Here is a 14,610-nt window from a genome sequence, read left to right as displayed (position 1 = left end):
CCATTGTGATAAGCTCACTTACAGAAGAGATAGGCAGGTATATAGTTACCTAATTCAACTACAATCAGGTGTTTAGAGCAGCCTTTTTCATACCCTGCTAGCTCACTCACTTCCTCCATCTCAGCCATAAACGATAATCTGTCCCACCTCCTGGGTTTTAGGTATAACTTCTCAAATTCAGGTACAAACTGGTCTCTACCAAACCTCTGAACTGTGGTTTGATTCACTGCTGGATTGTTCCACATTATCACTCTGATAAATCTCCTTTCCTAGGCCCTGTTTATCCAAACAAATTCTCCTTGGCCAAAGTGGCCCAATTTTAGGTCTTTTCTAACTGACCAGCTTATATATTTTCCCTATTGGTCTTTCTACCAAGATCACTTATTCCTGATCCTTCAATAATTTTCTTTCTTTTTTAAACATTCTATCCTTGCTCACCAGTCACATATTAATCAGAACATTAGTATTTCTTTAACTTTTTAACTAGAAAGCAGTCATCAAATTATAAAGGAAGGTTGTTTCTTCACAAACCCATCCAAGGGGGATTAACTTCAGAATCAACAACGCAGCCCTATTCTGAGACAGTCTTATCTAAATTTATTTGTATAATACGGACCATAAAGAACACCCCAGAGAGGCAGCAGTATAGTTATTTCCATAGACAGTGAGTCAGTAATGCTGCCTTGCTAGCTGTTGACCGAATCCCCAGAATAAGTAAAGGAGCCTTTCATTCTCAATCGTTCATAAAATGATTTTAATTCACTAGAAGAGGTGTAAAGACTGGAAATTGGTTTTGCTGAGGAGAGAATTCAGGACACCTAAAGGGAGTGAATTAGAAATCAAAAGGAAAAAGAGGATGGCTCAAGCATGAAGAGGACTGGCCATCTCAAATTTTTGACATCAGGCTTTTTCCACCATATACACCAACCCTTTCCCCCAAATCCACAATACCCAATACAAGGTTTAAATGATATTGTCTCAAATTTGTTTATTTAATGCTTTGTAATTACATGGTTTGTCTCCCATCCAGGTCCTAAGTGCAAAAACAGCGATAATAACTATCATTATACCTGTTAAGGGCTTGCCCTTAGTAGACAGAAGACATGCTCAGGTTATTAAGACAATTCCTGATTCAAATCCTACTACTCACTGAACAGGAATCAGGAGACACAGGAAATACTACGCATTTACATTTGCCTACACGCTGACTATTCAACTGTTGGACGTGTTGAGATCTAGTATTTACAAAGTGATTCTTAGTCTATGAAAAATACTCACGAGGTATCTATGCCAAAGGTGTCTGCTGTGAACCATTTGGTACATATTCCACACTGCAGCTCCACCTCTCCCAACTGGCGACCATTCTCTTCATCCACGGAGCCCGCCTGAGTATCCATCACCTCTGAAGTATCCCCAGCACCTTCCTGTGTCCACAGAGCCATGAGAGAATCAAGTTAGTTGACCTGATTTTATTTTTGATTCGCTTAAAAACTTTAAAAACCAACCCTATTTTGCTTTGCAAACATCCAAAAGAAATACTTACTAGTGTATCCTTTCCATTAGAGGATTCTGTCTCCAAGCCACCACTTACATCAACTGAGTTTGCATCCCTGTAAAATAAGGAAAGCACTCAGAAAGAAGAATTTTCAAGAGAAACACACCTGAAAATGCCTATTCCCAAAGATGATGATCAAAGTACAGCTGAACGTCACACTCCTACTTTTTTCAGCAAAGACTGTTCTCAGACTGGATGCCCAGCATTAGGAAGAATGCGGCCAAGATAAGCGCAAGCCCATGGGGCATCAAGGAAACCTAATCGGCCCTTACAGACAAGTCTACAGGGGATGGAACCGGTCCTGGGGGAGGTTCGCAGAGATGCAGCTTTTCCTCTCTGTTTTCAGAGGGACCATTACTTCCGCCAGTCTGGCAGCGCAAAGTGGTTTCCTCTCTGGAATTTTTGAAGGGTTCCTGCTAGAAAGTGACCTATCAGCACCCTGCTGGGGTGCAAAGGCCGGGAGGTAGGAGGAGAAACTTGGCCTAAAAGGTGCGAAAGAGGCGTAGCCCGAGATACAGTTAAGAGGGGACAGGCCAAGCGGTGGGCGGGACTAAGGTCCGGGAGGGAGCAGGGCAAGCCGTTGGCCACAGGACCTGGGTTCGGAAGGGGCGGGCAGGAGGGCTCCCGGGAGCCGCGGGATTCTGAGAGGGGCGGGCCTCCCTCCCCCTCCCCCCTCCCCCTCCCCCCCTCCCCCCCCCCTCCCTCCCTCCCTCTGTCCTCCTCGGGCTGCAGGACGTCTCACCCGCTTTCGGCCTCTCCAGAGCCAGGCTCCGCGGCTGGAGCAGCAGACGTCCCCTCCCCGGCCGGAGCGGCTGCTACCGCTACTACCGGTTTCGTTTCCCCTTCTTCTGCCGGTGTTGCATTTGCAGCCACTGCCGGGCCGGGTCCTGCATTCACTCCCGGGCCAGGTACGATTCCCGCCGCCGCCATCACTGCCGCCTCCTAGACTTCTCGCGAGAATACTATCTGCGTCTCGCGCGAGTTGCTCACTGGCCCTCTAACCTTCAAATAGTAAAGACTCTCACTGAGTACACCGCCTGCCAAGGGAAGGCGCTCTCTAAGCCGGCTTTAAGGTCGGGAGGGCAGACAGAGGTGGGCGGGGCCTCGGGGCTGGGTAGCTACAGACCAAGCCACGTGAAGGCGGAGGAGGTGTGATTACTAGTTGGATTTCCTCTAGGACTCACTTCATTTCAGGGTGGACGCTGCGCATTTTCGTGACCGGGACGAAATCACCGCGCAGATGAGGCGCCTTGAGAGCGCTGGCAGCCTAGAGTCTTTGAACGCTGTGATGTGCATTGCAGGCGTTCCTCACCGTTAGACGTGGGAAACGTCTTCCCGCCCCAGAAGTAGTTTGTTGTACTGCCCTCGTGATCTGCCACTTTGATCAGGTTTCCTAGTGGCGTCTAGAGATGGGCGGCTTAGTTTTGTGACTTTAAAATTAATTGAAAATTTAAATCAAAAAAGTAATTGGGGAATTCCGTGGTGGTCTAGTGGTTAGGATTCAGCGCTTTCACTGTGGAGGCCCAGGTTCAGTCCCTGGTCAGGGAACTGAGATCCCCGCAAGCCGCACAACACGGCCAAAACAAAACAACAACAACAAAAGTAATTGGTAATAGATCGCCATGTGATTTGGCATAGAACTTTGAAGTCGTTGAAAGAATTGAGTTGAACTGATTTCTAAATGGGAATCTGCTTGTTTATGTAAACAAAGATTGTCAGCTCTTACATCTATAAGCACGGAAAATAGGAATAGAATTGATGCTGAACCTGTCTCATTCTAGAAGTAGTGATATTCATGGATATATGGATTAATTGAAAATCTAATCCTCAGTCTCATTAAGAATTGCATCTCTAATACAATTTTAATTTTTATGTTTAGTAATCAAAATGTATACTATGTTTATTCGATCAGTTGTATACTGATAATTGACTGAAGACTTTTTTTTTTATATAAGCAGATATTCATTTTAAATTATTATTTATTTATTTATTTATGACTATGTTGAGTCTTCGTTTCTGTGCGAGGGCTTTCTCCAGTTGCGGCAAGTGGGGCCACTCTTCATCGCGGTGCGCGGGCCTCTCACTATTGTGGCCTCTCTTGTTGCGGAGCACAGGCTCCAGACGCGCAGGTTCAGTAGTTGTGGCTCACGGGCCCAGTTGCTCCGTGGCATGTGGGATCTTCCCAGACCCGGGCTCGAACCTGTGTCCCCTGCATTGGCAGGCAGATTCTCAACCACTGTGCCACCAGGGAAGCCCTGAAGAAATATTTTAACACTAGAGATTTATGGTCACAGAAAGTATATAAAAATTTAATTTCAACTTTTATACATATTTTTATTGCAGAGAAGTATTTAGACTTTCTAGTTAAAAAATAGATAAATATATAGGGCTTCCCTGGTGGCACAGTGGTTGAGAATCTGCCTGCCAATGCAGGGGACACGGGTTCAAGCCCTGGTCTGGGAAGATCCCACATGCCGCGGAGCAACTAGGCCCGTGAGCCACAACTACTGAGCGAGCCACAACTACTGAGCGAGCCATAACTACTGAGCCTGCGCGTCTGGAGCCTGTGCTCCGCAACAAGAGAGGCTGCAATAGTGAGAGGCCCGCGCACCACGATGAGGAGTGAGAGGTCCGAGGTCCGCGCACCGCGATGAAAAGTGGCTCCCACTCTCTGCAACTAGAGAAAGCCCTTGCACAGAAACGAAGACCCAACACAGCCAAAAATAAATAAATAAATTTAAAAAAAATAAAAATAAAAAATAGATAAATATATACACATATGTATTACCTATATATTTTTATATGTGGGTGCATATATATATGTTACATTTTATCTTATGAAGAAGAATGGAAATAAGATGATGTAAAATTTCCAGCTATTAAAGAAATCTTGTTCATGTATTTTTTGTTTTTTGTTTTTTTAAAGTGTACTCTTCAGTGGTTTTTATTTATTTATTTTGTTTTTTAAGATTTTTTTTTTAAGTCTCTATTGAATTTGTTACGCTATTGCTTCTGTTTATGTTTTGGTTTTTTGGCCGCAAGGCATGTGGGATCTTAGGTCCCAGACCAGGGATTGAACCTGCACCCCCTGCATTGGAAGGCAAAGTCTTAACCACTGGACCTCTAAGGAAGTCCCTGTTTTGGGGGGTTTTTTGGCGGTACCACATGGTTTGTGGGATCTTAGTTCCCTGACCAGGGATTGAACCCAGGCCCTGGCAATGGAAGTGCCAAGTCTTAACCACCGGACTGCCAGGGAATTCCTTATATCTTTTTTTTTTTTTTTCTAATGCCAGTAGTGACACGCTAAATCGATTTGATGACCCAAATTTGAAAAACACTGGTATAGCATTGTTTTCAAAGGGCAGTGGTCTGGGGATTGAACCCTGGACAGCACCTGCATTTTAAATGAAAGTCATGAATGATCTGAAACCAAGTCCCCCTAAAACCGAGTTCCCTTACTGAATTTATGATTAATCTCTCTATCCAAAACTTCATTCCCTTTCTTGTCTCCTCTGACCGCAATTCCTTGTTTACTGAACAGTAATCAACCAGAGTCAGATGATTAAAATTGCTGTGGTCAATAACATCGTTAATGTACTAAAATTGCTATTATAGACATCACCATTAATGTACAAACTCAGATTGTTTCTCCAGGGGAAGATGAGCTAATAGACCCTGGCCACAGAATGTAAACCAGAGACATTCTGACTCTCGAAACTATGATTAAAAACCAGTGTTCTTAATCACAATGTGAAATGTCACAAGACAATGTTTAATCCCAGCCTCTTTGGTCTTCCCCTTTAAAACACCCCAGACTCAAAGACCAAGTTGGGGAGTGGATCTGCAGCTTGTCTCCCACTCCCTCATTTGGTGCCCTGCAATAAACACTGTACTTTCCTTCACCACATCCTGGTGTTGGTAGATTGAATTTGCTGCACGTTTGGCCAGCAGACCTAAGTTCAATTTGGTAACATTCATTTTAAAAGTCCTAAATGATTTCAATGGAGTAGTAGAGTGGTGGGGGCAGAATTCACATTGCAATGGATTGAGAAGTGAATAGAGGGCTGGAAGTAGAAACAGCTGTGTAGACAAATCTTCCCACCTTTTTCCTGAGGCATTTTACCTCTATAAAGAGAAAACCTGAGTCAATAGGGCAAAATGTCAGCATCTGCTAAATTTGCTAGTCTGTTGCATGATGTCTTGATGTCTCATCGCAGAAAGAATTCAGTGAGAAACAAAGTGATAGGTAAGAAGTGGATTTATTTAGAGAGAAACACACTCCACAGACAGAATGTGGGCCATCTAGAAGGTGAGAGCGGCCCCAGGGTATGAGGTTGTCAGTTTTTATAGGGGTGGGTAATTTCATAGGCTAATGAGGGGGAGGACTATTCCAAGTATTTTGGGGAAGGGGTGGGGATTTCCAGGAATTGGGCCACCGCCCACTTTTTGACCTTTATGGTCGGCCTTGGAACTGTCATGGCACCTATGGGTGTGTTACAATGAATCTATTCAGAAGCTCAAGGTCTAGTGGAAGTCAACTTGTCCACCATCTTGGACCTGTTTGGTTCTAATTAGTTTATGTTGTGTCCCTGGGCTATGTCATTCTTTTAAAGATTGTGCCCTGCCCCCTTCCCTCCTGTTTCAGTTCCGGCAAGGAACCAGAACCTGTGCCATCAACATCAGGTGTGAGTGAAATTGCAGCTTGCCCTCTGTCTCCTATTGCTGATGATTCTTCAGCTCTACCATCTCTCACCTCCACTCCCTCCTCCAGTCAGTAACTCTTCTTTTTTTTAAAAATAAATTTATTTATTTTATTTATTTATTTTTGGCTGTGTTGGGTCTTCGTTGCTGCATGCAGGCTTTCTCTAGTTGTGTTGAGCAGGGGCTGCTCTTTGTTCCGGTGTGCGGGCTTCTCACTGCAGCAGCTTCTCTTGTTGCCGAGAGTGGGCTCTAGGCCCGCAGGCTTCAGTAGTTGTGGCTCACGGGCTTAGCTGCTCCGTGGCATGTGAGATCTTCCTGGACCAGGGCTTGAACCCGTGTCCCCTGCATTGGCAGGCGGATTCTTAACCACTGTGCCACCAGAGAAGCCCCTCAGTAACTCTTCTTGTCTGTTCATTCAATGCCAGCCCCTGTGTGCCAGCTGTTGTACTGGACTACTGTACTTTTCAAGGTACTGTACTGTAAGATTAAAAATGTTTTCTTTATTTTTTGTTTGTTTTTTATGTATTATTTGTGTGAAAAGTATTATAAACCTATTACAGTACAGCACTATATAGACGATTGTGTTAGTTGGGTACCTAGGCTAACTTTGTTGGACTTACGAACAAATTGGACTTACGAATGCACTCTCTAATGGAACTTGTTCATATGTAGGGGACTTACTGTAATAATGATCTTAAGGGAACAAAAGGACAAACTTATCAGGCAAGAGAATTAACAATGGCAAAGGTAACAAATCAGTTGTAAAGACTCCCAGTTCTACTTCAATGGTAAAGACTAGTGTAAAGCACTGTCTTGAGCTGTTTTGCAGAATTTAAATCCCTCCTCAAGTGCTCAATCAGCAGATCAACTGGAACCTAAGGGGTGATGATGTTGACCTTTTCTGACCCTCCTGACTTCAATCAACTGAAGCCTGGACTGTCCACTGCTCAAGCCCCTTCATGAACATGCACGTACCCTTAGGTTAAAACTTTCCCAATTTTGCTGTTTGGAAACACTACTTTGAGAAAAATCCCTGGTGTTCTCTTTACTTGCTACAAGTAATAAATCCTTCCTTCTCCTTATCTTTGGCTTGGTTGTATCTTATGGCTCGACATCCACCAAGAAGAGACCCAGTTTTCGGGTAACACCAGGAGAGGTTTTTTTGTTTTGTTTTTGTTTTGGCCGTGTGGCTTGTGGGATCTCAGTTCCGCAACCAGGGATTGAACCCAGGCCCCAGCAGTGAAAGCCTGGAATCCTAACCACTAGGCCACCAGGGAACTCCCAGGATAGGTATTAAAGTGAACTAACCTACTGAAACCTAGTCCCCCAAAACCGAGTTCCCCTGCCGAGTTTATGGTTAACCTCTGTATCCAAAACTTTATTCCCTCCCTTTCTTGTCCGGTACCTGTTCCCCTAAAGACTGAGGAGCATCAGAGAAAAGGGGGATTGAAACTGCCAGGGTACAAAAGCCTTTCCCTTCCCCCACCCCCGCTTCTTTTTTTTTTTTTTTTTGGCTGTGCTGCATGGCTTAGCAAGATTTTAGTTCCCCAACCAGGGATCAAACCCGTGCCCCCTGGGCTTCCCTGGTGGCGCAGTGGTTGAGAATCTGCCTGCCAATGCAGGGGACACGGGTTCAAGCCCTGGTCTGGGAAGATCCCACATGCCGCGGAGCAACTAGGCCCATGAGCCACAATTACTGAGCCTGCGCGTCTGGAGCTTGTGCTCCACAACAAGAGAGGCCGCGATAGTGACAGGCCCGCGCACCGCGATGAGGAGTGGCCCCCACTTGCCGTAACTAGAGAAAGCCCTCGCACAGAAACAAAGACCCAACACAGCCATAAATAAAATAAATAATAAATGGATTGTTACGTTAAAAAAAAAAACAAAAAAACCCCCGTGCCCCGTGCAGGGGAAGCGCAAGGTCCTAACCACTGGACCACCAGGGAATTCCCCTCCCCCACTTCTTTTTTCAGGAAAAGGCTTTAGTCTCCTCGACCTTCCCTGAGTTCCAAAGACCAGTTTCAAGCAGTTATTAATTAGAGAAGTGAAGGAATGCAGAAGCAAAGGAAAAGCGGTCAAAAACAACAGTTCAGCCATGAAACACAGTCCTAGTTCCTCCTCAAGGGATATACATAACAATTTGACACAGATCTTTGGGTTGTTTTATAGGAACTAAGACCTCCCCCCACCCCACCACCCAGGTGGAGGATGGTGACTACTTGCTGAGACCCCAGACTGGGTGGAACCAGAAAGTTGATGATTGACATTCCTGGAACACCACTGTTACCTCACCCCCGCCCAATCAGGAGAAAGTGACACACCCCGCAGCCATCACCCCAGATGTTGCCTTTAAAAACTCTTCCCTGAAAACCATCTGGGAGTTTGGGTCTTTTGAACACAAGCTGCCCATTCTCCTTTCTCGGCCCTGCAATAAACCTTTCTCTGCTCCAAACGCTGATGTTTTGGTTTGTATGGCCTCACTGTGTGTTGGGTACATGAACTTGGGTTCAACAACATTACTTCTGTCACCTTTTGAGCAGAGAAAAAATGGTCCAGACCCTTAAGGAACTGAGGATTTTCTTCTCATTTAAAAAGAAAACAGAGATACATGTGAACTGAACTGGATTCTAATTCTGCAGAAACTGACCCAGATCTGTGTCCATTTTACATCTCTCTGTCAGCACCCCCACTCACCTCTTGCATGAATATTTTCTTGCTGTTCCCTCAGAAATGAATGAAGCTTTCCAGAAATTCCTACCACTTAACAACCCACTATTAGACCTTCTTCCTCCTCCCAGGAGCCTGCCCTTAGCAAAACAGAGTCGTCCCTTGGAATCAGGGGGATTGGCTCCAGGGCCCCTGAGAAAACCAAAATCTTCAGATGCTTAAGTCCCTTATTAAAATGCATACAACCTACACAAATCCTCCTGTACACTTTAAATCATCTCTATGTTACCCATAATACCTAATACAATGTAAGAGCTATGTAAATAGTTGCTGCTGTATGAGATATTCAAGTTTTGCTCTTTAGAATTATCTGGAATTTTAAAAAGTATATGTTTTTGATTTGCAATTGGTTGAATCCACAGATGCAGACCCTGTTGATATGGAGGGCCAGCTGGAGTGGCTCAAGCAGTACTTCACAGAAGCCAGACATCTGGGGGTGGGACCTGAGATTTCTGCATTTCTAACAAGCTCCCAGGTGATTGCAAGAATGCTAGTCTGGGCTTCCCTGGTGGCGCAGTGGTTGAGAGTCTGCCTGCTAATGCAGGGGATGCGGGTTCGAGCCCTGGTCTGGGAGGATCCCACATGCCACGGAGCAGCTGGGCCCGTGAGCCACAATTGCTGAGCCTGCGCGTCTGGAGCCTGTGCCCCAAGACGGGAGGGGCCGCGATAGAGAAAGGCCCGCGCACCGCGATGAAGAGCGGTCCCCGCACCGCGATGAAGAGTGGCCCCCGCTTGCCGCAACTGGAGAGAGCCCTCGCACGAACCGAAGACCCAACACAGCCAAAAATAAATAAATAAATAAATAAATAAATAAATAAATAAGAAAATCCTTTAAAAAAAAAAAAAAAGAATGCTAGTCTGAGGATCACGCTTGGAGTAGCAGGGAGCAGAGTGTTTCTAGCTCTACTTCACCTCCCCACAAGCTTCTCTAATGTGCTCCTTTTCAACAGTGTTACTGAGCCAAACTTGGGTCCGAAGTAAAGCCAATCTACTGACACGATGTTGTGGTGAAGGGAAGAGTAGCATTTATTGCAGGGCACCAAGAAAGGAGTCCAAGGCAGCTAGTGCTCAAAAGAGCGAACTCCCAGATGGGTTTAAGGAAAGCATTTTTATTTTTTAAAAAATATTTATTTATTTGGTTGTACCAGGTCTTAGTTGCAGCATATGGGATCTAGTTCCCTGACCAGGGATCAAACCCAGGCCCCCTGCATGGGGAGCACAGAGTCTTAGCCACTGGACCACCAGAGAAGCCCCAGGAAAGCATTTTTAAAGGCAAGATGAGGAAGGGGAAGTCCCAGGATACTCATGCACAATTCTCTGATTGGTCAGAGCGGTGTCACAGGGGTTAACAATCCTTAGGCTCCAGTAGGTCTGGGGGCTATGTGTTCATGGTCATCAAGTAGTTAATTTCTTCCATTTGGTGGTGGTTTTAGCCTCTGGAAAACAACTCAGGAAATGTACGTCAGATACTATTATCTAGGTGCTTCAGAGAGGAGCTAAAGCAGAGGATATGGGGGAGGGGTTCTGTCCTGGGAAGGCCCCATAACATCCTGCTTGGTTACAACAGGGCTTTGTTTAAAATTCATAGTAACTAACCCTGCTTAGCTATTACTTGATGTAGGAGAAGAGTTCTGAAATCGTAAATTTCCCCTCTTTTCCCTCTTTAGTCTTTTTGCCACACTCCTTCCCTCTCTCCCTTTCCACAAAGTTCTTAACCCTGGCTTTGCATTAGAATCACCTGGGGCGCTTAAAAAAAGACAATACCCTTTGGACAATATAACTGAACCCTGTAAAAGAGGGATCCAGAAACTGAGAGCGTTAAAAAAGCTTCCCAACGTGGTTCTAATGTGCCTCCGGGAGAGAGCGCAGCATAAAAAAGAAATAGCCTTTACAGGGACTTACGTGGTGGCCAAGTGGTTAGGACTCTGCACTTTCATTGCAGGTGGCGCCGGTTCGATCCCTGGTTGGGGAACTAAGATCTCGCAAGCCGTGCGGCCAAAAAAAAAAAAAGCCTATAGGGCTTACCTGGTGGCGCAGTGGTTGGGAGTCCGCCTGCCAGTGCAGGGGACACGGGTTCGAGCCCTGGTCTGGGAAGATCCCACATGCCGCGGAGCAACTAGTCCCGTGCGCCACAACTACTGAGCCTGCGTGTCTGGAGCCTGTGCTCCGCAACAAGAGAGGCCACGATAGTGAGAGGCCCGCGCACCGCGATGAAGAGTGGCCCCCGCTCGCCAGAGCTGGAGAAAGCCCTCACACAGAAACGAAGACCCAACACAGCCAAAAATTAAATAAATAAATTTTTAAAAAGCCTATAATACACAATCTTAGAAGAACAGAAAGGACGCTGCACATAACTAAGATGTTTGGGGTAAATGCTTTTCCTCCCACACGAAGAGATTACCCAGGAGATGAGAAAGGGATGGGCCATGACCATGTAGGAAGTCCAGACAGACTGGGACTCAGCCTTGCGGAGATGTGGGTACCCTGGTGGGGCCCAGATGAGGCAGGAAGACTCTCATGTCCTCTAACCTGGTCCATACGTAGCGGAGGAAGCAGCAGGAGCTGAAGGGCCAAGGCTTCAATGACACACGTGGGCCCATAACTGGATACCAGGTGGGACGAGGGAAGGCTCGGTGGATGCCTAAGTGGATAGATAGCATCAAGCACCAGCTGCCCCCACCCTGACACCTGAATCCCTGTCCCCAGGAAGAGAGAGGAGCCTCAAATGAAACCTGGATGTACCGCCCCCAATGGAACACAGTTCACGAGAAATTCTGTGTTGGATTATACAAAGAAATGTAAAGAGAATGCAAAGAGAAATTAGGTCGGATTATGTGGATGAAAAATGTCACTTGCCACATTAGTAAACAAAGGAAGTTGCAGCCATCAAGCCATCAGTTCCTACAGCCACCCCAGCTGTGCACCCTGAGGGGATTTAGGATGGAGAAAGCAGGATGCTGGCCCTAGATAGCTAAGCTAAGGTGCATATCAGAGGAATGATTTCAGTGGGCCCAGACTCTTGCATCATCCATGCACAGAAAAGCACACTAAATTCATTAACTTGAGATGTCTGGTTTTCTTTAATTAACAAGAATCTTTCATTTTTTCATTTTTGGCTGCGTTGGGTCTTCGTTGCTGTGCACAGGCTTTTTTCTCTAGTTGTGGCGAGTGGGGGCTACTCTTCGTTGCGGTGCGCGGGCTTCTCATTGCGGTGGCTTCTCTTGTTGCAGAGCACAGGCTCTAGGCACTCGGGCTTCAGTAGTTGTGGCATGTGGGCTCAGCAGTTGTGGCTCAGGGGCTCTAGAGCGCAGGCTCAGTAGTTGTGGCGTATGGGCTTAGTTGCTCCGCGGCATGTGGGATCTTCCCGGACCAGGGCTCGAACCAGTGTCCCCTGCATTGGCAGGCGGATTCTTAACCACTGTGCCACCACGGAAGTCCCAACAGTAATCTTTTGATGTTCCAACTACTGGGTCTTTGTTGCAAAACTCCTACATACCCTGGCTCTTCCCTTACCTCTTCAGAGCAGTCCCTCAGAACTATCTGAGAGGCTGGCTTCTGAGCTTAAGTCCTCAGTTTCGTCTGCAAAATAAAACATAATTCTCAGCTTTTAGGTTGTGCATTTTTTTTAGTCAACAGTTATAAAAAGATAGTTATATTCCTCGCCATCTTGAGATGTGGACCAAGAATTACAACCATAAAAAAAAAAAAAAAGAATTACATCCATGACACTGGCAAAGATGAAAGTGTTTGCCCTCCAGAAGAGTTGTATTTGTACTTTATAGAGAGGATTCTGGACTCCCAAAGGCTTCAGTGTCTGAGGGAGAGAACTTGTACAGAAACAAGCATGCCCCATCCCTGTACCAGCCTTTGCCAAAAGTCTCTGGATACTTTCCTAAAAAAGTGCAGTTGGTTAGATGCCCAGAACCCTAGATTCCTAGGGTTCCCCCTGCTCTCCCCCCCTCACCCCATGCCCCAGTGGTTTTTTTTAATCCTCTATAAAGCAAAACAAAGCACTTTGTGTTCCTAGTAATTGTCCAAAAGATGAAGATAATTATTGTGGTGTTTCATCTCACTGGAGCATTCCTTTAGTCTCTGCTGGAGCTCTTGGTCCTTAATCTCTAGTGTTTATAAACTGAGTTGACTAAAGACTCCTGATTACTTCCAGTAACCAGGTATCTGGGTCCTACTCAACACATTTAAAAAGAGTTCTATTCTTCCTTTTATTAGAAAGAGATAAATCTCCACGTGGGTAGGGATTTTTACCTATTTTGTTCACTGATGTATCCCAGACACCTAGCCCAGTGGCTGGCACATAGAAAGCACTCAGAAATGTTTGTTGATGAATGGTACTGCATTTCTCTCCTATGAATGAGGCTTGTCTCACTATGAGGCCAAAGTTGCCACCAATCCCTGGGGAAAGCAGCCCAGAGGGTTCAGTAACAGGCTCCTCTGGCATCTGAGAAGTTTGGAAACAAGCTGTCTTTGTCTATCCAAGGACACAGGGGCACCGACTGGCTGGTTCTACACTCTGGCCCTTGTCGTGGATGTAGGTTTGCTGTGATAGGCTTGGATGAGCAGAGCTGATGTCGTCAAATTATGTAGCTCAGCAGTTCTTAAAGTGCATTCCCAGGACTGGCAGCATCAGGCTCATCTGGGAACTTATTAGAAATGAAAATTCTGGGGCTTCCCTGGTGGCGCAGTGGTTGAGAATCTGCCTGCCAATGCAGGGGACACGGGTTTGAGCCCTGGTCTGGGAAGATCCCACATGCTGCGGAGCAGCTAGGCCCGTGAGCCACAATTACTGAGCCTGCGCGTCTGGAGCCTGTGCTCCACAACAAGAGAGGCCACGGTAGTGAGAGGCCCGCGCACCGCGATGAAGAGTGGCCCCCACTTGCCGCAACAAGAGAAAGCCCTCGCACAGAAACAAAGACCCAATGCAGCCATAAATAAATAAATAAATAAAAATTAAAAAAAAAAAAAAAAAAGAAAAATATCCCCCAGGAATCTGAAAACAAAGACCAGATCCCAAAATAATTACTGTGAATGTACAGGGAGCTTATCTCTTAAAAAAAAAAAAAAAAGAAGGAGGTAGGGTGTTAGGTTAGAAAGAGGGATAAAGGGTCTAGGCAAACAGCAAAAAGCGCTGAAAAGAAAATGATCAGCACTTGTACAACAGTCCTGATGCAGGAAGGAAAATGCAGGAATAGTGAAGGAATACCAACAGCCACTTTTTATTTCTGCAATGCCTTTGCAATTCCCAAAGTGCTTCATTTATATCTGTGATTCTCAAATCTAGCTGTACATTAGAATCATCTGGAGAGATTTTAAAAACTACCAATGGCCAGGCCTCACCCCAAGCCAATTAAATCAGAATATACAGTTCACTAGGGCAGGAATTTTGTCTGTTTTGTCCACTGTCCGTATGAAAAGTACCTGGCACATACACGGTGCTCAGAAAATATTTACTGAATGAATAAATGAATGAAGGAACGTACCGCTATCACCTGAGATCAAAGGAAGAATTCTTCTCAAAACTTAAGGGAGTAACCAGGAAACGTCAGTTACCATGGCAGCCCTGGGGAAAACATTACCAAGTGACACTAACACTCCCAGGAGCCTACATTTGT

General features: G+C 45.7%; 1 protein-coding gene across 5 annotated transcripts in view; it reads right to left on the bottom strand.

Moving 5' to 3' along the window:
* The window catches only part of ASH2L (ASH2 like, histone lysine methyltransferase complex subunit), a 52,815-nt gene that overhangs the window by 34,669 nt on the left and 3,536 nt on the right, over positions 1–14,610 (bottom strand). For 2 of the 5 annotated variants that reach the window (XR_009006475.1, XM_057537097.1), the window contains 3 exons: positions 2,298–2,557; positions 1,544–1,610; positions 1,279–1,430 (listed from right to left, as the gene is read on the bottom strand). Coding sequence is in view for 4 of the 5 variants with exons in the window: in XM_057537097.1 (XP_057393080.1) it covers positions 1,279–1,430; positions 1,544–1,610; positions 2,298–2,485 (407 nt within the window). In the remaining variant the exon portion in view is untranslated. Of the gene's footprint in view, positions 1–1,278; positions 1,431–1,543; positions 1,611–1,827; positions 2,015–2,297; positions 2,558–12,496; positions 12,563–14,610 lie in introns of those variants that run through there. The other 3 variants (XM_057537096.1, XM_057537098.1, XM_057537099.1) reach the window with 3 other exon arrangements.

This window comes from Balaenoptera acutorostrata, chromosome 21, assembly GCF_949987535.1.
Source record: "Balaenoptera acutorostrata chromosome 21, mBalAcu1.1, whole genome shotgun sequence".
In the NCBI taxonomy this organism is placed as follows: domain Eukaryota; kingdom Metazoa; phylum Chordata; class Mammalia; order Artiodactyla; family Balaenopteridae; genus Balaenoptera; species Balaenoptera acutorostrata.
The sequence above is the reverse complement of the archived record's forward strand: the minus strand, read 5'-3'. Positions and strand labels throughout refer to the sequence as shown.